The 20,838-nt window shown below is 59.7% G+C and overlaps 8 protein-coding genes across 8 annotated transcripts; 3 read left to right on the plus strand and 5 right to left on the minus strand.

Moving 5' to 3' along the window:
• Positions 1-452: 452 nt before the first annotated feature.
• Positions 453-2,374, minus strand: TRAVEDRAFT_109967 (uncharacterized protein; the record flags this gene model as incomplete). The annotated part of the gene is made up of 9 exons (XM_008034930.1): positions 453-589; positions 666-746; positions 801-848; positions 908-1,034; positions 1,082-1,513; positions 1,570-1,641; positions 1,702-1,877; positions 1,942-2,249; positions 2,301-2,374. 9 exons carry the CDS (start codon positions 2,372-2,374, stop codon positions 453-455), a joined length of 1,455 nt encoding a protein of 484 aa, XP_008033121.1.
• Positions 2,375-4,404: 2,030 nt separating this feature from the next.
• TRAVEDRAFT_42238 (protein transporter TIM8) lies at positions 4,405-4,815 on the plus strand (the record flags this gene model as incomplete). Its single annotated transcript, XM_008034008.1, has 3 exons — positions 4,405-4,446; positions 4,503-4,591; positions 4,677-4,815. The coding sequence occupies 3 exons, from the start codon at positions 4,405-4,407 to the stop codon at positions 4,813-4,815; spliced, it is 270 nt and encodes an 89-aa protein (XP_008032199.1).
• A 99-nt stretch (positions 4,816-4,914) lies between these two features.
• Positions 4,915-6,702, minus strand: TRAVEDRAFT_55649 (uncharacterized protein). Its single transcript, XM_008034213.1, has 6 exons — positions 6,378-6,702; positions 6,144-6,313; positions 5,977-6,087; positions 5,716-5,916; positions 5,542-5,656; positions 4,915-5,485 (listed from the first exon to the last, which is right to left on the minus strand). Exons 1-6 carry the CDS (start codon positions 6,616-6,618, stop codon positions 5,055-5,057), a joined length of 1,269 nt encoding a protein of 422 aa, XP_008032404.1. The 5' UTR covers positions 6,619-6,702; the 3' UTR covers positions 4,915-5,054.
• Positions 6,703-7,436: 734 nt separating this feature from the next.
• Positions 7,437-9,299, minus strand: TRAVEDRAFT_42240 (uncharacterized protein; the record flags this gene model as incomplete). Its single annotated transcript, XM_008034009.1, has 10 exons — positions 7,437-7,848; positions 7,906-8,066; positions 8,116-8,164; positions 8,217-8,226; positions 8,280-8,295; positions 8,349-8,630; positions 8,689-8,771; positions 8,830-8,937; positions 8,999-9,074; positions 9,132-9,299. 10 exons carry the CDS (start codon positions 9,297-9,299, stop codon positions 7,437-7,439), a joined length of 1,365 nt encoding a protein of 454 aa, XP_008032200.1.
• Positions 9,300-9,850: 551 nt separating this feature from the next.
• TRAVEDRAFT_55651 (uncharacterized protein) lies at positions 9,851-11,358 on the plus strand. Its single transcript, XM_008034214.1, has 2 exons — positions 9,851-11,058; positions 11,123-11,358. The coding sequence occupies exon 1, from the start codon at positions 9,900-9,902 to the stop codon at positions 11,052-11,054; it is 1,155 nt and encodes a 384-aa protein (XP_008032405.1). The 5' UTR covers positions 9,851-9,899; the 3' UTR covers positions 11,055-11,058; positions 11,123-11,358.
• Positions 11,359-12,046: 688 nt separating this feature from the next.
• Positions 12,047-15,399, plus strand: TRAVEDRAFT_42242 (uncharacterized protein; the record flags this gene model as incomplete). Its single annotated transcript, XM_008034010.1, has 3 exons — positions 12,047-13,806; positions 13,864-14,090; positions 14,144-15,399. The coding sequence occupies 3 exons, from the start codon at positions 12,047-12,049 to the stop codon at positions 15,397-15,399; spliced, it is 3,243 nt and encodes a 1,080-aa protein (XP_008032201.1).
• A 452-nt stretch (positions 15,400-15,851) lies between these two features.
• TRAVEDRAFT_55653 (uncharacterized protein) lies at positions 15,852-18,230 on the minus strand. Its single transcript, XM_008034215.1, has 6 exons — positions 17,822-18,230; positions 17,576-17,745; positions 17,374-17,515; positions 17,186-17,317; positions 16,171-17,130; positions 15,852-16,115 (listed from the first exon to the last, which is right to left on the minus strand). Exons 1-6 carry the CDS (start codon positions 18,048-18,050, stop codon positions 15,991-15,993), a joined length of 1,758 nt encoding a protein of 585 aa, XP_008032406.1. The 5' UTR covers positions 18,051-18,230; the 3' UTR covers positions 15,852-15,990.
• Positions 18,231-18,769: 539 nt separating this feature from the next.
• TRAVEDRAFT_42244 (uncharacterized protein) lies at positions 18,770-20,744 on the minus strand (the record flags this gene model as incomplete). Its single annotated transcript, XM_008034011.1, has 10 exons — positions 18,770-18,983; positions 19,036-19,219; positions 19,275-19,361; positions 19,420-19,565; positions 19,631-19,833; positions 19,887-19,959; positions 20,016-20,228; positions 20,290-20,361; positions 20,426-20,579; positions 20,645-20,744. 10 exons carry the CDS (start codon positions 20,742-20,744, stop codon positions 18,770-18,772), a joined length of 1,446 nt encoding a protein of 481 aa, XP_008032202.1.
• Between the last annotated feature and the right edge of the window lie 94 nt (positions 20,745-20,838).

Consider the following 20,838-nt stretch of genomic DNA (forward strand, 5'->3'; position numbering starts at 1 on the left):
GTTGTTGCGCGAACAACGAAGCTGCACGTAAGGAGCAATTGAGCAACGGAAAGTCGATACATTCGGTTCTAGCTGATTTTTCGACAGGTTGACGAGGGGATACACGGTGCGGGCATATTAGGGGAGCATGTAAACATTACCTACGCTACTGATATAGTGGGTAAATGGAGACGACGTATGTTGGCAGCAGACAGACGGTACTAGTGGGACAAGGACACGGCGGGGGACGGGAGACAGCAGGCGGCGGCGGGAGGCGCATCGGTTGGCACAGAAGGGACAGGAAGGTGATATCATCAGCAGCATCGGCGAAGAGAACAGTCGCACCGCTCGACGGGTGCCATAGGCCCTATATGGACTAGCCAGTAAGCACACAGGAATTAAGCACCACGCGGCCGGGCGCACGACGTACCAAGCAAGAAAGTCGAAAGCGCATACCGGGTCGCGGAGTCTGGTCAACGCCAGGACTGCACGTGCTGCAGCCGCCCGGTTCCTGCGTCCCCCTGCCCACCGCTGCTGCTGCCTTGCTGCATCTCTGGTTCCGGTGTAGGCTCTTTGCCGCGGAGCCGAGCGAGGACTCGGAGGCGACGGTCTGTGGGCGGGACACATAAATATCATGTTAGCGGGGCCGGAGCCCTAGGCGGGAGCGAGTAGCAAGAGGGACGCACTATACTCGAGGCGGACGTGGTCGTCTCCCTCTTTATCTGAGTCGTCCAACGGATCGGCGGTATTGATGACATGCCACGCCTCTGCATTGCGGCCCAGTTAGCAAGTCGTCACCGGCGTCTGGAAAATATACTTACGGTTCAGCATGGTGCGCTCCTGGGTAGGATCCTCCCCAGTGGTATCGCCTGCAAAGACAGCCAGTATTAGAGCCCATATATCGCGTTCGACAAGACGTACGACATACCTCTGAATGGCTCAAGCTGCGGGAGCGGCCGAGAGGTCGACGCGTAGGACGCCTGAGCGAGCGGCCGACTCTCGTGTGAGTGCGACGAACCCCTGCTGCCTGGGCCCTCGGACGCCGCGTACCGGGCCTGCCGGAGCACGGCCATCTCCTGGGCTGCACGTCGTAGTTAGCGACCCGCTCACTCCAGCGGATAAAATTTATTCCGTGTCCAGCGCGCCAGAACTCACCAGAGTACGACGTGGACGGCGCAGGCGGCGGCGGGGGAAGCGGATTCTTCTTGCGGCGCTTCTCCATCTCCATCTCGTCGACGAGCTCGCGCAGGAACTTGCTGCGCAGCGCGGACATGCGCTTGCCCCACTCGAGCTCGTCGGCGGGGTCGATGTTCTCCTGCGCCTGCTCCTCGCGCGAGAGCGGGCGCATGCGCGGGACGCGGCCGGGGTTCGCGCGCGAGTACTCGTCGTCGAAGGGGTTCAGGCCGTCGGGGCCGGAGAGGTAGTGGTACATGATCCACAAGAACACGCGCGCCCGCGACTGGGATGACAGATTGATGGGCAAAAACAGGTCGAGGAATTCCACCGGCGGATCGAAGTGCTTTTGCGCCACGGTCTAAATTTGTTGCGTGCGGTCAGCTTCCGCGGCGCGTCGGAGGGGTGCTAGCGTACCATCGCGTGATTGGAGTTCGAGAGCACAAAGATGAGGTTCACGACGCTCGTCGGCGGGATGTGCCCGGCGCGCTGTCGCATACGGTTAGCCAAGTTTTTTTTCTTTGTGCCTGTGGTCAATGCGCGACTCACTGCCTTGTCGAGAATTTCCGCCGGTGATGACGGAGGGGGCGTCTTGAATTCAAAAGGCAAAAGCGCCGCCTTCAGGCAGTTCTTGATCCGAGGAGCGTCTTGAAGGTTCCCATCGGTCTTCTGCAAGGAGGGAACCGGGTGGTAGCTCCGAAGAGCAGTTTTCATCTCTGGAAAGACTGCTGGCGGTGAGCGACGGCGGAAAACGGCGTGCGGAATATGTCTGGCGCGGGCGGTACTCACACGCCATGGTGGTATTGATGCGCCCGACGTTGGTCAAGAGGGCAATTTTCGCGAACTCGATTGCGAAGGCGGGGGTCTCGACCATCTTGTCTTTGAGGACCTTGGAGCACTTGGGGGAGTTGTAGAGCGCATTGACGTAGAGGTCGCAAAAGTTGACGACGGGACGGTTGGGAGCGAGGTGGTCGACGAAGGCCTTTGTGGTGTCGGTGAAGATGAAGTAGAGCAGGTCGTACTGGAGGTCCTCTCTGTTCAGCGGTTCTGCGTCTGTGCGCTTGATGGGGAGAGTTTTTCGGCCGAGGTACTGTGGGCTGACGGAGGCTGAATGGGAGAGGGACGGGAGGCGGGAGAAAAGCGCTTACGGCGTGTTGACCTGTTGGATGTTCCATCCCTGGATGTTGGCGGCGTAACGGTCTGCTGAGGAGGATGACGCCATGAAGAGGGGGAAGAGCAGGTGCACGAGGCAATTACGGAAGTACTGACCCTCTCAGCACGAGGCGTCAAAGCGATTTGCGGAGGAGGATGTGCCTTTTATCGCTCGACGGACGAGAGGGGGCTTCTCGGATCGCGCAGGGGATCTGGCGCGTAAACAAGAGGATGAGAAGGGCGGTATTCCGATACTCATCAGCCCTTGGACGATCGATGCGGCCGCGACAAGTCCAAGAATGGCGCGGGAAGCCGGGGAGGAGAAAGCGACCGAGCGAGAGTCGACCGGGACGGAAGGGGAAGGAGGGGACGCGCCGGGCGACGAGAATGCAGCACGCTGGCCGGAATGAAGACAAGGCACGGAGAGGGTTCTGCGCAGCTAGCACTGGCACATGAGCGCACGCCGGCCCATAATGAACTTCGCGGTCGTGGCAGAGCGGGCGCGCGGCGGGTGTCCAGCGCGCGGTGGCTGATGCGCGATTACATATCGCAGATGCCGCAGATGCCCTCCAGATCCCAGATCGTCCCACGCACCGTCCACACCCTCCCTCCCCGCCATGTTCGCGGATGCAAATCCGCCCCGCCCTGCTCCTAGCCGTCCCCATCAGGCTGCTAATTCGAATTCGGCGCCGAGTACAATGTCCCCGGCATCTTCCATCCCTCCGCTTTCGGCGACCACCCGAGTACTCGTAGTCCGTCAGCCTCCCTTGTATTCCTGCGTCCTCCCTCTTTTGTCTCCGCCGCGCCCGCGAGCATGTGCTGCACCCATACAACGCACCCAGCCGCACCCCGGTTCTCCCACCGCGCCCCCACAATAAACACCGACCGGCTGGCGCGTCCAGCGAACCCCCTCCTCGACAGCTCTTCTCGCCGCGTCTGTGATCGCCCGATAACCCTCCTTGCATCGCGGGAGACATTTCAGGCGATAGCTGCCCACCGTCTTCCCTTCTCATCGATCGCGCAGAGCAACTAAAAGCTCCTTGTGTCATATGTCGCCCCGTCCCTGCCCCCTCTCTTCGCACAAATGTTCTTCCCGTCCCCCCGCCCTACGGTCCAGAGCCGCCTCCACGTACAAAACATGTAAGCCGCGCTGGTATGTCGCGCGCACCCCTCCACGGATATGAACGCTGATGAGGAGCGTGGGGCTCGTCGTGCTCTCCACAAGGATGTTCTGTCCCAACCGTACTCCCCCACCGCCCTTCTCCTCATTTCCACCCGTTCTATGAGATCTTCTGACCGCGCTAGCGCGCAGCAGCTGATTCCTCCTCCCTCGCAGCTAATTTCCATCCGATCCGTCAGAGACATACTCGCGTGCGGTTGCAAGAAGACGGGCTCGTTCCGGCTCCCTTTCCCTGGCCGGCGGTGGACTTCAATGGTGTGCTCGCACGTCTTTGCAAATAGAACAACGGCCCTTCCCACCCCGTATGTTTCGCACCGGCCCTGCCTGCTCTACCGCCGGATAGACTTCAGAGGCTCAGGCTCAGGCTCAGGCTCCGCTGTGTTGTACAAGTGCTACTTGGCGGCGCGCATCATCACTCGGCTCGGTGCCGGTCCCTGCAACCATCAGCGAAAACAAGAGCCTCGTGGCACGCTGGCTACTGCCCCTCCAGTAGCTCGTTGCGGTCTGCCCGCGCTCATGATCTTCGGGCCCAGGGTCGTGGCACTGAATGAGCGGTGCGCGGCGCGTTCAGGAGGTTCTAGCGTCGACGCGTACGGCCGGAATTGCCGGTGGGCACAAGGCTTGGCTGGATGAACTCGCGCCCTCGTCCTGGCTGGTCCGAAAGGGGTGTGCGGTCGCCCGAGTTCCCGCATGTGGGTGGGCTGAGGCGTTCGTTCATTCTAAGTTACACGGGCGCCTGCGTTCCTTCCTACTCCGACCCGATCGGGCGTCTAGCGCCGCTTCCCAATACAATCACAGGGCCACGTGCCGGGTGTGCTTTTCAGGAACGGGAGACCGCGTCGCGGGCTGCGACCGTCCAGTCACCACCTCGTCCGCCCTGCAGTCCCTTCCGGGTCCGACTCACCCACGCAACACCCACAATGTCCGACATTAACGACTTCAACCTCGACCCTGCTTCCCGCGTGCGTACCGCCGCGCCCGCCGTCCGGGGAAATAGCCGTTGACCGTCACGCCGCAGAAGGAGCTCGAAGCGTTCATCGAGACGCAGCAGGCGCAGGGCCGCGTCCAAACCCAGGTGCACATGCTCACCGAGATGTGCTGGGACAAGTGCGTCTTCTCGCCGCTCCCCTAGCCTCGCTCCTCACCGTGCGCGTTCTCGCTCTGCCCCGGCCTCCATATCCGCGCCGTCTAGATGCGTCGGTTCGATCTCGTCGGGCTTCTCCCGCAGCGAGCAGAGCTGCCTCGCGAACTGCGTCGACCGCTTCCTGGACACGAGCATGTACCTCGTGAAGAAGGTCGAGGACCGTCGAGAGGCCGCGCAGGGCCAGTGATCTTCGCCGCCGTCCCCCGTCGACCCCCGGACGTTCTCCCGGACCCCCCGACGTGCCCTGCCGCCCCGTAGTTGCACACGACCCGCGCCTGTAACGCCCCCGAAGTACTCTATTACCGCGCCCCGCTCATAATTGACATACAATCGCCACAAGCGATGGGATACATTGTCCAAGATTTTACATCCAAGCGTCCGCATAACGAGAGCGATCGTGCCGTGTCGTAATGTTCGTAAGTCTGCTCAGCGCACCTTCGACCACGCCCACCCGGCGACTGCAGGGACGAAGAAGCAGAACGCGTCCAGAACCTCGTACCCGTGCTTCAGCCGCAGGGGCACCGTGATCTCGACGGGCTTTCCCGACGCGGACGGGGCGTCCAGCGAGCCGGTGTCGAGGAACCGCCCCATGAGTCGATCCTTCTCGCGCCATAGATCCCGCAACCATAACTCGAATGCCTCGCGCTCGGCCTCGGGGATGTCTACCTCCACCGCAGACGTGCCCGCGCCGCCGCTCGGCAGCGCATTAGGGTTGCTTGCGGACACGTCCCCGATGGGGACTTCGCGGTTCACGTCGAACTTGCGGATGTGCAGGTGCACCGCAGGCGGGGGCACGCCGTCGCAGAACAGCGAGCGTAGCGTGTAGTAGTCCTGTCCGTAGCGAAGCGGGGGGATACCTACACTGGGGCGTGAGTGACCTCATTGCGGACGTCATCTTAACCGGGGGACTTGCCTGGGTAGGCCATCGTGATGTCCAGCAGCTGCAGGCTCTGTATGCGCGGCGCGAGCGATCGCAGGGAATAGTGCAGCCCAGTCGAGCGGGGAAGCAGCGTGTGCGTCATATCGGGCTATAAGCGGCGAATTGTGAGCGTGTTCGAATCCCCGTACTGCGCAGGTGGCGACATACGATGCCCAGCTTGTCTGCGTACTTCTTGCTGATGGGCCGTGTGTCTTTGCTAACGAGCGTGCCCTCCGGGTAGAGGATGAAGGTCAGCGGGGAGTCCTCTTTTTCCGCGCGGTGCGCGAGCCAGGACAAGCTCTGGGTGAGCTGCAGCCGGTCGGACGCCCACGACCGCGCAAGAAAGATGAAATTAAAGAATTGCATTCCCTGCGCCCACAAGCGGCTACATATTAGACACGGCGGCAGCGGAGGGAAAATGTGGCGCACCCAGCCGAGCACAGGGACCCATTTGAGGCTCTTCTTGAGCACGATGAACACGTCCTTGTGCGTGCCCATGTAGTACGTAAGCGCCCAGGCGTAGATCCAGTCCGCGTAGACCTTGTGCGCGAACCCATTAGAGCCTCGTCTCCCGGAAAGGGGCTAATCGTACACACCTGGTGGTTTGCTATGAGCACCGTCTTCTGCGGTAGGTTCAGCCCGACTATCGTCCCATGCTGGTCCCGCTGTACAAGGGTCTCGATCTCCTCCGGGGTGAACCTGCCCTTCCCCTCCGTCTCGAAGGACAGCACGAGCTTGGTCGGTGCGAACCACTGGGACATGAGCACTACGCCGCATACCCACCTCTCAGTACGCATGGTCGCTTCCGAATCCAGACCGAGCGTACGCACCGAGCAGCGCGCCGAACGCGCCCTTGGTGTATCTGATCCCCTCATAATACAGCTTGCGCGCCACACGGACGGGTACGAGCCTTAGCGGGAGCAGGATAGCGAACTGCGAGCCATTGATCATTGCCCCTGCGAACATGAACACAAGGAGGGCGATAGCGGCGTGCGCCGTCTGCGCCCAGGTGCGGGGCGGACGCGCGGCGATGGGGAGCGCGTACGGCGCGGCGGGGGCTGCGGCGGTCATGCGGCGCGCGGTTGCTCTGTGCGCTGGTGCTGGTCTGTGGAGGTGTCGAATACGGCGATAGACTCCTCTGGACGTCGCAGCAAGGGGGCGGTGGGCGGTGGCGAATCTGCGGAGGTCTATTCCAGCCTGAGACGGGCGTGCGGGCGCTGCCGCCGCGGGGGCGGCGGCTATGCGCGCGCACGCATACGCACGCACTTGCAGCGCGGCGGTGCTCCGTGTTTGGTCGCCTTCCTCGTCATGCTGCCCACGCAGCTGCCCGGTCCCTCGGTCCTTGCGCGCAGAATATCACCTGTCCCGCACCGTTATCCCGAGGGTCGCTCAGGGGCGAGCGGTGCAGTTGTGTAGGGTGCAGGTTGTGTGTGTCAGGCGCAGTACGTCAATAATTGCGTCAACACTCGTGCAGAGGGCCGGAGCTTGAGTCTCGTCAAGTTGCGAACTGGCGTAGCGGGAGAAAGCAGAAAACGATGATCATAGCGTGGTGTCAAGCATGCTCGCGCAGGGTCGCGGGGTTGGGGCGACCGGAGAGCGCGTCGGCGCGCAAGGCGGCCCCGTGCCGGGGCTCTGATCGCTTCAGAGGGTGGCCAAGGCGAACTTGGCCGGATCGCGCGACGAATCTAATGCATGCGATATACAATCCGTTCATCTGGTAGGTACTTCGGACGTTCGCTGAGTCTCCCCGCAAATACAAATGAGATCAGAATAGCGGCATACTGCCCGGTTGGTCGATCTACGCTAACAAGTGAACGGCCGCCCCACCAGGCCGTCTCTATACGCGTCCGCGATCAACTGGGGGAAATTTTACGAATAGGGAGGGCGCGTCAGCGGAGGATCCTGGTTGAGAAGACTAGGAGGTGCACCTTGATGGACACATAGGTTCCGGCAACGCACATGAACGCTCCTGCTAGAACGGTCGCGGCCGCGAGCGAAGTGCCGATCCACCTCCTCCTGAGCGCGTCCAGCCCGCCCTTGAGGTAGAATGTGTCATACAGCCAGAAGAACCCGGCGATGCCGTATGTATACCACGATGCGAAGAGCGACGCCGTGATGCCCGTCATGTCTGAGAAGATCGGCACGGCCGTTGCGAAAATGAAAGCGATGGCCACTGCGGCGAAGCACAGCAGCACCCAGATCGCCCATCCCAGAATGGTGTGCGAGTAGACATGTCGGGAGTGCCGGAAAAATCGGAAGAAGACGAGCTTTGCCGCGGCATGAGTGTATAGAGCCCCGGAGCTAGTAGATCGGGCATAAGCTTCCGTTGTGCAAGGGAAATTAAGGAAGGAAAAATACATAAGGAAATTGACCATCCCAATTGCGAAAGTGATTTTTGACCAGACCGGTGGCAGTGACAGTAGTGCAGGGGAAGCTACTGTGCTTCCCAGGTACACATAGATAACCACGCTAAAAACAGCGTAGAAGACGGTGGAAAATCCTTGCAGCACCCAAGCGGCCTGGGGTGCGGGGGTTAGCTAACTGTACGTTCGGGGTGCCGCAACTAACCTTCATTGCATCTTCCGGCTTACGCATCTCGGAGATGAGAATGAAAAACCTGCGAATGGTGAGCTGGATGCTATGCTATACCAGAAGTAGAGACGACATACATGAAATGCCCTAGACAACGTGTGAGTTAGTTCGTCATGATATCGCGATACATTTGTCCTGACCTGCATACGCGAACACCTGTCGCTGCAATTAGGTTAACTGGGCGGTACGAGACCACAGTCGGGACGTACCGGCCCAGTGATAGCAAGAAAAGCTTGATAGAAGGTGGTAGGAACGGTCGCAACGATTACACGGCCGGGCACCGGGTTCGCTCCTGCGCCGACCATGGCAAGAATACCGCACAGGGTGATAAACAGCGCGCTCAACAGACCAAGCCAGTTCAGGCCCCCCAGCGTTCTAGGGACGCTAAGCAGGAAGGTCGCAACAGAGAAAATGGCGAGCAACACCATCGCACACAGGCCGTTGTTGGATAGCGTAGAGAGCGCTAGCTGGCCAGAAAGAATTTCTGACCCCTAGTGCCAAACAAAATTCAGCGCCTCCCCAGGATGTTGTAGAGGGCTTGGTACATACAACGGCAAATATGGCGAATATTACAGTGCCGGCGGATAGTATCTCTCGGCCTATGGGCCCGAAAATGATGAAACCCGCGTCCCCTCAAGCAGACGTATCAGTATAGCTTGCGAAGCCGTTGTACGCGGAACTATGACACACCCATGTTGTGAACCTCCGGGTGGTTTAACTTGAAGTCGATCAGCAGCTTCGCTGTGTACAACGCAAATACGCCAAGGAATATCGTGAGCACGAGCGAGGGCACGATGCCTGTACATTGACATGTGCATGAGAAACCCGTACACCCAAATGAAGCGGTGATAGTGCGCACCAACCACGGCCATGGCATTGGGAAGTGTGAGCATGCCATTGCTGACAATCTCTGCGATCATGAAGGCGGCCACAAACTAGTGCAACCTCATGTCGGGAAGTCTGCGCGGAGATGAGTACGTGTCACCACATACCGGCCAGCTGAGGGTCTTGTATCGGATGTCGTGATCGTCTTCGTCGCCGAAGACATCTTCGGCCGCGCCCTTGTCCGTCTCTTGCACATGAACAGATATCGGTCCGCTCTCGGTGGTAGTCTCTGTCTTGCTATCCACGACAGTAGCAGCTGATGAGGGCCCCGACATGACGGCTCGGCAAAGAAGAGATATGGGTAGCGGCTGGAATTCACAGCGGGCTCTACCCACGGCCCTCATAACCTAGTCTACATCAATGGGAAATGCGGAGTTGGAGCACAATCTAAGCGATTTCACCAACGGAACCACGGCACTCACATGTAAAGGGTACTCATGGGCGATAAGCTTGGCAGCGCATTTTCGCCGAGATACAGACTAGCCTAGCTGCATAATTCGTGCGCCTGCATGACTCGGATGCAACGCGCTCGTCGTCGCATGTCGTTTTCAAATGTTCTGACCAGTGTGTCGTGCGGATGCCGTCGAAGACCGACTGAGAGCGCGCAAGAGCGCGTCTCATCTCAGGACGCGTAGCTCGCGGGAACGCGATCGGCGGCGTCTCCTGGCGTCTCGCGTGTCTCGCTAGCGTCTCGCTGCGTCTCGTGATAACGTCACAGTAGTCACAGCGACGCCCACAGGCGCCCACGCGCCACGGGATGCCCGGCTCGACCTGCAGCAGGTGAGTCTCACATCCGTACGGCATGGCAGCCTGTCTGCGGCCGCTAACGCACCTTGCCTTCGGACCACTAACATCGCGTCCATTGCGCAGCTCTCATGGACACTACTCAGGCTCGCAGTGGTGCTGCTCCGGTTCTTGTTGACGACCTCATTCCAATCATACTCGAGAGCGACGACCACTGGTGGCCTAGGGATTTCCAACGCCTTGCCCTCATCTCACCCGCATGGGTCTCGCCCGTCCGGAAACGGCTCTACGCAAACCCCTCATTGCGCTCATATCGCGCGTGCCATCTCCTCGCGCGGACGTTCACGGAGAACCCGGAGCTGCTCTCGTACGTGCGCCGGCTCGACCTTCACCCTACCACCAGCGATGAGGGTGCGCTGGACGAGCGGGACACGCAGAGCCTGCGATGTATTTTGGGACTCAAGGGCCTGCGGTCTGTAACCTTGGGAGGAGACCTGGCTGTCGCCGCCCACCGGTTCCTCAACGTCATGGTCGACACGCGCGCCGTAATGGAGCTTCACATTGACGGGTGCTTGCTCACACAGGGCCGATCCGGCTCACTCGCACCCGTAGTCCCCTCGCTGGAGTGGGACGACAGCATTGCGTTCCGATTTCCCAACCTCCGCCGCCTCACGCTCCGCAACGTCCTGCTGACCGTTATACCCTCCATGATGGACCGGCCGTCCGGCCTCACCCACCTGACACTCGACAGCGTGGATATCGACGTCGGATTCCTGCCTGACATCTGCCAAGGCTCCTGGGAAACGCTGCGCGAACTCAGGATCATCCGGGGGACCGCGGTCGAGATGGAAGACGACGTGCGCGCGATGCTCGAGCTGTGCGAGAACCTCGAATTGCTGCACTGCGAGGGATCCGACATGCTTCACGCGCCGTCGGTGTTCGACGATGAAGAGCCTCTTCCGTCCCTCAACTTGCGAAAACTGTGCCTCTCCAGCTTCGACGCCAATCCCGAGACGCTGCGGGCCATTGCGCAGGCGTGTCCGAAGTTGGAGGACCTCGCGATCCTAGGGCGCATCCTTCGCGTTTCTCCCGATGACTGGACGTCGTTCATTTCCTCTGGAGGACTTCCTTCCCTCCGACGTCTGATTTCCCCCTCCGGAACCAACCGCCCGCCTTTTAAATGGTGGTCGTCCGATGAACGGGAGAAATTAAGGCGCACTTGTGAAGCCAGGGGGATAGCGTTGGCCAGTTTGGCTCACAAGAACGATCCCCTGGCTGACTGGTGAATTGGTGCGCCCATCATTCTTTGAATGCGCGAGTGTGTGCTGAATTTGTCCGTGTCCGGGATTGACAGAAGTCCCGCCCACGTTTGAGCTTTATGAGATCCATGATCATTTAACGTCCGATACCACCCGGAGCCTTATAACCCTTGCTTTGCGCACACGCCTGTTGTACGATATTTCTCCCAGGATCCCTACCGCTTGTTTCGCGGTGTGTACTAGTATCAACATTTCTTGGACCCTTGTCGCATACTCCCCGAGTGCTCGTATATATACTCTCCTTCGCTGTGCTGCAACTATAATCTTGACGTCCTTCATCTTGTTGTTGTTCGTAAACGTTGGCCATTGCGGTGTTGGCATCCACAAGTCATAGGGCGGAGATGGTCAGATTCAATTTAAATTATCTTACGGGCCCTGCTCCTCGGGCCTGGGATCTTGGACTTCCGTCTCCCGCTACAGGAGTTATCAGGCTTCATTAGAGATATACCGAAGCGTGAAGTTCTACCTGGCTCGTCGACGCTATATGCCCTCGTTCCAATCCCGGTCAACGTGTTGGACGTCGGTAAGATGTCGCACACGGGCGCTTCTTCGTATACTCTCCAGCGGGCTCGTAGATATTGATACATACTCTCCCTCGCCATGCAGTAACGCCCCGCATGCTCTTCATCATGAAGCCATAATGCAACAATGATTTTGTGCCTGGATAGGAATGGAAAATCAGGGCGAACGGAGCTCGAGTCGAACCGCCCGCCGACGGGCCCGTTGGCGCCGGGCGCTCAATCGTTTGTTTTGGGCGCGCGGGGTCCGCAGACTCTTGTCTTATCCCGCCAGATACCCCGCCCCCCGTCGTCGCCGTCGCCGACAGCGACGCAGGTCTGCGACTGTCCGAGTTCCCGACCACGTCCTTCTGACCCGCACGGCTTCCTTTCTGTGTCCCCCATCGCTCCTTCCCCGCCACGTTCGCTTCCAAAGTTTTCTATAGCACCACGCAACGTCAAATGTCGACCCGCATCCTCAGTCACGATCCGCCGTCCGCCAACGGCATTGGCCCGTCCCAGCCTGTTCGGAAACCGCAGAAGAAAACATCATTCCTGTCTCTCCGTCGCGAGCAACGCTCGCCCACGTCCCCCGAGCCGTCGGCCGGCGCAGGACGCTCCCACGCAGACAAGTCGACGTCGCCCTCCGCATTCCATGCCTTCCAGGACGTGTCGCGCCCGATAATATCCCGCCCCACCGAGCTAGGCTCGCGCAGCCACAACCGCCGCCCATCCAAGACAGCCAGTCTGAAGCACGACGCCAGCTACCCGAAGAGTGTCCGCGAGCGCGATCGGGAACGGGAGCGGGAGGCCAGGCAGCCGCCGCAGATAGAGAGCAGGGTGCGGGAGCAGGAGATTGACCTTGGGTTCGTCGAATTCCCCAGCTTTGACGAGCGGCCGATTCGTTCCCGTGAGGGTGAGAGCACGAAGGCCCGCTCGCGCGCGCGGTCGGGGCCTTCCAGCAAGCGAGACTTCCCCCCTGGCAACATCTACAGCTACCCCATCCGCGACTCCAACTCCTCCTCGCTCAGCCACTTCACCGACGCGCCGCAGACGCCTGTCGACGATTCGTTCTTCCGCGACCCGATATTCGGCTCTCAGGTCGTCGTCGCCGCGCCCATTGCGGGTGTGGAGACGATGGATGCGCTCGTAGACGGTATGAACCACTACGGCGGCGACGACCACTACATGGGCATGGGCGGGATGGGGCGTCCCAAGTTTTCTGCCAAGTCTGGATTCCATCCGCTGTATCAGCCCCCGCTGCCTACCCCTCCCCCTGGGATCACTCTGGGAGGTGCGAAGCCCCGGAAAGCTCCTACAAAGAATCGCGACTCCGATGCAGACGAAGAAGAAGACATGACACGGACACGTTCTCCGCCACCAAGACCGCGGAAGAGCCCACGTCCCCCACCGTCTCGTTCAGACACTATCCGTCCTGACACAGCAGATGCCGTTCGTCCCGACACAGCAGACACCATTCGCAGCGTATCTTCCCCGCGTCCGTCTATGAGTCCCTCAACAGAGAGTTTCAGGGTTGTTGCGCCTTCCATTTCCGAGATCATCCGCGCCCATGCGCCTCCCGAACAGCAAGTCCGGTCCCGGAAGAGCTCCTACGCGACCAGTTACGGCCACGGGTCGCAATACACACACAGCAAGCAGCCAGAACCGGCACCTGTGGTGGTTCCTCCAACCGCAGAGGAGGATGGCGACCTCATTTCTAGATCATCTGTTGACACGCTGGCAGAGGAGATCCAGCGCACCATCCACACCCAAAACCGCACGTCGATTGCTCCTCGCACGGTACACAAGGCGCGGTCGTTCCAACAGTACTCGCATGCGCTTCCCGAAAGCACTCGCTCTGTAACATCCCCTCGCCCCGACACCCGCCGCGAATCCTCTCTTTTCTCCTATTCTACGACCATCTCCGACCAGCCTGCCCTCCCGCCCCTTGATATGATGGGCCTCACGAAGGTTCCCGTCAACTCTCCCTCACAGACCATTGCACAGTATCTGCGCTCCACTCGCTTGACCACTCTCCTCCACCTTACTCGGTCCCCGCACGCCTCGCGTGGAAACCCGCTCACTGTGAGTTTGTCTGATCTTGGAAGCCCGACTGGCTTCCCGCTCGTTGTGTTTCTTGGCCTGGGATGTGTACGGCACATCATGGGTCTGTACGATGAAATGGCGGAATGCTTGGGCATAAGACTTATTACGATTGACCGGTGAGACGCTTCAGATCTTCTATCACCGGAGTCAATCGCTGACGATCATGACGACAGGTGGGGATTGGGCCGCACCGATGTTCCCAAGAATAGGTCCGCAAAGGGGATTCCCGAGTGGGCGGGTGTGGTGGAAGAAGTACTGGACCAGCTGGGCATCGACCAGTGCGGTATCATGGCCCATTCCGCGGGCGCACCGTACGCGATGGCTTTCGCCAACAGGTTCCCGGAGCGTGTACGAGGCGAACTTTGTCTGCTGGCACCTTGGGTTGCTGGTGGCGAAGGTGGTAAGTCTTTTCTTATCAATATATAGCGAGCAGATGTTGATGCCATATCACAGGTGGTTACAAGTGGCTGAAGTACGTCCCGAACGGCTTGCTGAAGACCGCGCAAGCGGCCGAGTGGAAAGTGCAGGCCTGGATGCTGGGCAAACCGCCTACCATCGCCTTCGAGGGTATTGGCTTTGAGGTCAAGATGGCACCGTCAACGCCGTCGGCGAACTCGTCCACCTCTTGCCTGAACTCGCCTCGCTCTCCCCCAAACTCGGCGTCTACGATCACTCCTGGTCTCGCCGCCCTTCAGGAGCAGGAGCCTCGCCCAAGCACTTCCTCGGCCGCCTTCAGCGAGTATGACGACTTGCGCGACTTCGACGGGTTCTTCGAGAGCCGCAGCACTATCGGGCGAGCAAGTACCAGTTCGCAGAGGAAGCGGGTCGACAGCGAGTGCAAATCCGAGTCGATTTCCAACTCCCCCGCCACCACCACCAGAAAGCCCTCCAGAGGCTTCCTCGGTCGCTTCAAGTCAGGGTCGGGTAACCCACCAACTCCTAGCCCGACCCCGGACAAGCAGAGCAACGGGACCGGGAAGAAGCTCAAGGCGCTCCGCTCGATGGGCTCGCTGAAGGGCCGTTCACGGCCCAACACTGCCAACAAGATGTCAGACCCGCCTGTCCCTACGCCACCTTGGATTCCTCCACCTGCTGCTACTGGAAACGAGGTCGGCTTGGGTCTAGATCAGCTCGACTGGATCAACTCGACTCTGCAGAGCTCACGGTCACCCTCCCCGTCTTTGAAGCAGCACAAGGAGCTCCCTCAGCTGGACTTGTCTCGAAACGCTCGTTCTCCCACTCCTTCATCACGACCAGGCGGTCGACGCTCGATATCGTTCACCGCCCTCAGCCCTACCTCGCCTCCTATTATCCAGTCGCCACAGAGCGCAAGCTCGAAGGCAGGCAACTCTGCGCAGAGCTTCCAGGCCGCGCTCGGCAACGCGCTCATCGCTGCGTCGCACTCCGAGTCCTCAAAGGGCACGCACGGCGACCTTTTGCAGATCCTGAACCACGACCGACAACCTTGGGGCTTCTCGTATGCCACATATCCGCACAGCGTTCGTGTATGGTACGGCGACCGGGACGAGAAAATCGCGGAGAACGCGGTGCGGTGGATGGAGAGCACCATGGGCCCCGACAAGTGCCAGGTGAAGGTCATCAAGGGTGCCGACCACTCGCTCATGTTCAAGAGCTCGGTCGTGATCGAAGTCTTGGAGCAGATGGCCGAGTACTGGCGTGATTGTGAGTCCCCCCACTCCCCACTCTAGTTTCTGCAGTATGCTGTGCTGACAGAACACGCAGGGGATTGATCTATCTTATTCTTTGCTTGCCCCTCCCCGATGTTCTCTTCGTGATTGTTGGATTATATACCATCTCCCGCCGATACCTTCCACTTCCCCCGCTGTCTAATCGTCTCCCCTCCCGTCCTTCGTTGTATCCCATACCATTGCACGCCCCTTCTACCCGTACATTATGCGTCACCGCATCCCAGGACTAATGGCCGCCCCGCTCGCGTTTACCGTCGCCGTCGCTTCGTAATTCTGTAGGATCGGGGGAGAGGCACACACACACCCATTCAGCACGCTTCGTTGTACCATTTTCGTTCGCATCTTCTCTTCTTCTTTCTTTCATATCGCTCCGTCCCGCCGAGCCGCCCACCCCCCGCACCGTCACTGGCCACTAGCCGCAGCATCTAGCACACTTTGGAAAAATTCAACGCGTTGTTTGTGTGTCGGAACGATCGATACAGCAGGTGTGAGCGCGAGAGCGGGGTCCAAGAAAGAATACGGTAAGTAAGTAATAAGAGATACAACGACTGCCGAGCAGGGACAGGGAGCTAGCTAGCATGGTCCGTGCCATCAAGAAGGGGGTGTGGAGGTAGAGTTTCGCGGCACTCGACTGAGCCATGGTGAATTCCGAGGACTGCCGTATTGGCCGTTGATGAACGTTCCCCTCAAGGGACTCTTCGGCGGAATGGGAGGCGCTGCGGACGCGTTAGCACTCTGCTGTGTTCTCCGTCTCGAAGAGCATGCACTTACGTGGGGGACGGGGCTGCGGTTGCGCGAGGACCTCGTCGACTTCATAGGCTTCCTCGAACGCCGCTGCGCCCACGATCGGCTCATCGAGCGGGATGTCCGCCGAGACCGTGTCCGCGAACGGGTTCTGCGGCCTCATCGGGGCGAACGCGACGGGCACTGGGGCGGAGACCATCGTTGGGGGCGTCGCCGTCGTCTCCCGCATCAGCCCCGCCTGGCCCTCCTTATCCCCCCCAGGAGGCCCGCCGCGGTTCCGGACGAGCACGTAGAGGACCGCGCCGAGGAGCGCGAGCACGATGAGCGAGACGACGACCGCGATCGCGATGATGACCGGCTTGGAGATCCCCGTGCTCGCCCCGCTGGTGTTGGAGTTGGGGGCGGGGCTGGCCATCATCATGCCGGTCGGATTGGCGGGTGAGCCGGAGAAGACGGCGGAGATCGAGGGCGAGGGCGTGCTGTCTCCTGTGGGGTTGCTGTCGCCTGTGGACTGTGTGGCGCCGGCACCGGTGGCCGTGCCGCCGCCCGCAGTGGTCTGAGTGGCTCCGTTTGACGGGTTACCGCCTGGGGTGGACTGGGGCGACCCGTTCGGTGGGTTGCTACTAGTGACGGTGCTTGTCCCAGTGGTACCCGTACCGGAAGGATCAGTTGGTGCGGAGGTGCTGGTACCAGGCTGACCGGGTTGGGAAGTAGCGGTCGTCTGCGTACCAGTGGGATTGACACCAGTCGACTGCGTGCTGGCGGTGGTTCCAGAGACGCCACTTGTGGTGGTTGCGGGAGTAGTCCCTGTTTGCGTAGCAGTGCCACTGTTGGTGGTACCCGTGGTCGTAACTCCCGCACTCGTTGAACCAGATGGCGGCGGATTGGCGGTGATAGTCGCCCCGGGGAGCCCCGCACTGGTTGCTGTCGCGGTCGCGGTCGTCGCAGTCGTAGTCGCGGTGGTGCCGGTCCCAGTCGCAATCGGACCTGCGCTCGCTCGTCAGTACGCCCATCTTTGGGGCTTGCTCTCTGGTAGACACACCATTCACTGGGGGTGCCGTAGTAGTCGAAGAGTCCGTACCAGTGCTCGCCGATTCAGTGGCAGTTACAGTCAAGGTTGGTAGATTCGGCACGACGATCACGACGGTAGACGTCGCCGTCGCGTTCCCACTCGCTTATTGGTTAAAAACGTCAGCATTATGTCTTCTGAGCTCCTGAAATTTGACGCACCTTGACCTTGGGGGTCAGTGGTGATGATCAACGAGTCGAAAGTGGCCTGGCTGGAATTATTAAACGCAGGATCCTCCAAATTGAAGACACGAAGAACATGGTCAATGGTTGGGTCGAGGTCTGTGAAAGAAAAGAGCGTGTCCTGTGGAGTAGCAGAACTTCAGCGGACCGAAAGCGTACGGTCGACATGTTCTGTGCTTACTGCGGGTTGTGTCCCGTTCTCCGTTGAGTCATGAGCGTCGACGATGACGGCAGTCGAGTTTACACCGACGAGATCTGCCTTCACGACGTCCACGGCACAGTCAACGCAGGCCAAGAACAGTGCTCCCCCGGCGACCTTGTAGCCTCGGTAGAAGATCTGTGTTGTTTGCGCTGTTGGAAATGCCGGCGGCAGACGCCCATGTACGTTAGCAGGCGCATGGCGAAAGAAGGCATGAGTGGTCCGTACGCGGCAGCGTGATCAGCACCTCTTCATTCAGCCCGTCCGTAAACGCGAATTGGCTGCCATCTCCCGCGAACGTCGCCGCGCGCCATCCCGGGGTGAAGGAGACGAGCGGGCTGTCGAGGCGGAGGGTCGCGTTTACTGGGGCGCCAGCGACCCGGCGGGGCGCATGAAGAGCAGCTATAGACAAGATTAACAGGAGAACATGATTTACAGTAGCCGTGAAGGAAAGCATGGGGAAGAAAAGCCGAAGGGAATGACCAGCATCCCGCGCGGGGGTCAGTGGGATGAAGAACAAAGGGGGGCGGACGAAGGAGCGTCGTGCGCGCCGGGCCTGCACGCGGGGAAGGTTGTTCGCGTCGTCGTCATCATCGTCGCAGCTCGGGCTGAGCTCCTGTGCTCGGGTACCTCCAAGCGGCAGGAATAGGTACAGGCTCACTTGCACGATGTGCACTGCTTATCTGCGCGGAATGGTAACGGAGGCCAATGGGGGACATTGCTCGTTGATCATCACCGTGCATCATAGGCCTTGGAGTCCCCGACAGACGTCTGCATCAGGGCAATGCCCACCCGTTCCTGTTGTCCGTATGCTCGCTTGCCCTGTTTTCCCCTGCGCATGTGTGCGCTTTCCCTTGCTCCACCCGCTAGAACCGTCCGTCCATAACCATTTGCCTTCCTCTCTCATATTAATACACCCTGGGCGCGGCCGAGGCGCAGTTAGGCTCGTCAGTGGCGCAAGCCTCAGCTTGCGTATCGATGGACTTAAAACGTCGACCACCTGTGGGGACACACTGGAAATACGCTACACCTGGGAAGTGGTATGGATGAAGCCACCGATACAACGTGAGTGTCATGCAAGAATACAATGCACGAAGGGTAGACATTTAGACTTCTCAAAGGAAAACGGCTCCTCCCGGTGCTGATTGGAACAGCCATTGGCCAGTCGCCTTGGCACTACTCCGCAAACGGGAACGTCAAATCTGCTTCCGCCTTTGGGCCCTTCCAGGTGTCCTCCTGTTCCAGGGGTTTAATGCCACGCGACTCCCGAATGTGAACAACGCAATCGAACTGCTTCGCCACGCTGCACTTGCAGTAGTGCGATGGTGCCTCGGTGAGCCGTCTATAAATGACTCCGATAAATCGTTGGTAACGCCGACGGTCCAGGAACCTGCGGGCGCGGGTGAGTTGCGGTCGCTCCGACGACGGTAATGGAGAGATACTCGGAAAGGTCGTCAGACACCCGGACCTTCTTCGTCCTGCCCTTCTCGTCCGCGATGATCTTGTGGGTGACGATGAAGGCGTCCGAGTCGAGCCATTGGTCAAAGACCGACTCGATGGATCCCTGAAGAGGCGGGTTCATCCTCTGCAAATACGGAGGCTCATCCCAGTTGTGGGAAGCGGTGACTGAGGGCATCATCATGAGGACGCATGCACATGTAATACACCGTGTGCAACACACCTGTTCCTCTGTTGGTCAGAAATCCGATGTTGAACACATTGTGGTCGCCGAAAATCTCGCGACAGCGCTGGCCGATGTTGATCTCGCCTGTCCACCAGAAGAGAATGGGCATGGAACGCGAGTCAATCACCGGAACTGCACCTACCTCGCCGCCGCCCCATGTCGGTGGCCCGCGCGTCCCCGACGTGGGAGTTGTGCGCCCAAACTACGATCTTAGCCGGACCCAGACCGCCATCCGAAGACGCAAAGAATTGAGAGATGCCCGCGACAACCCGCGCGAAGTGATCATCGCTATGGGCCCGGGCCAAAGGGTTCAGCAGGCATCCTTCTTTGACCTAGAATGGACGCCGTCTTACCGTAAGTTCCAGCTGATGACATCTTCGGTCATCATGGTCCGATAGTACTCTTCTGCATCCTTCACGACCAGCGCGTTCATTTCAGCGATGAACTGCTCTTCGAACGGGTGCCCATGGGGGTTCTTGCCCAACTGCTGCTCAAGGATCTTCTGGCGGCTGCGGAGTAGGTGTACGAGGTTGTCGATGACTTCCCGGTGACAGTCCTGGTGCGCGTTCAGAGCGTGTCGGATGCGTGCGCGAAAAGCGGGGTGCCAACCCTTTTTAGGCCGAACTGTGTTTCGTACGCATACCGCATTGTATCCTCGCCGAAGCGTTCGAAGCAGTTGTATCTAGAAGGCGTGAGCCGGCACCGCAGCGACGGGAGTGGAATTACAAATTGACCGACCTCTTCCGAGCGGCCGTCGCGCCCTCTGGGTCAACCTTGTCCAAATACGCTAGGACCTGCTGAGCTGACCGATGGAGCGAGTAGAGGTCCATGCCATGGAACGACACTGTTCGGGAGGGGTCCTGGGTCGCCTCCAGCACCCGCTCGTTGTGCTGTTTCAGATATTCGACGAACGTCGGCATCGTTTCGTTCTTCCACATCCATTTGGGGAACCTGCGGACCGCTCTATGTCAGAAACGTACGGCATTTGTATTCTGTCGAGCCAACGGCGGACCTCTCAAACTCCGCCAGCGCGTCCCGAGCGTTTTTAATTTTGCTGTCGCCGAGCGCTCCGCCATGAATGTAACTGCGAGGATAAGCGGGGCTCAGCATCTCGGCATGAAATTCAGACGGGAGACTCTTCACATCACCTGTTAATTCTGAGCGCATCCGGCCAGTCGGCCTCAACAGCGACAGCTGTGAAGCCTTTCTCTCCGATCAGCCGTTTAGTTAGATTGGCACGATGGGCGTAGAACTCGTAAGTCCCATGCGAACCGTCCCCGATCAAGACGACCTGGGCGTCGCCTGCGTGTGCGTGGCATGGGAACTGCGGGTCAGAACGGTGGGTGCAAGCACCGAAGAGCACGTACCGATAGCGTCGATGATAGGGTCATATGAGGACGAGGCCCAGGAAAGACGGTGTGCGTGGGCTGCGAAGAGCTCCTTCTCTCTGATCGATTCCGTTACCATTCTGCGCGCGGCGGACTGGAACGGTCTCCGCGCATTTAACGCGAATCTCAGCGGCGTGCTAGTGAGAAGCTATGTCGAGAATGCAGAGGCGTAT

Source organism: Trametes versicolor, assembly GCF_000271585.1.
Source record: "Trametes versicolor FP-101664 SS1 unplaced genomic scaffold TRAVEscaffold_1, whole genome shotgun sequence".
NCBI classification, from domain to species: Eukaryota; Fungi; Basidiomycota; class Agaricomycetes; order Polyporales; family Polyporaceae; genus Trametes; species Trametes versicolor.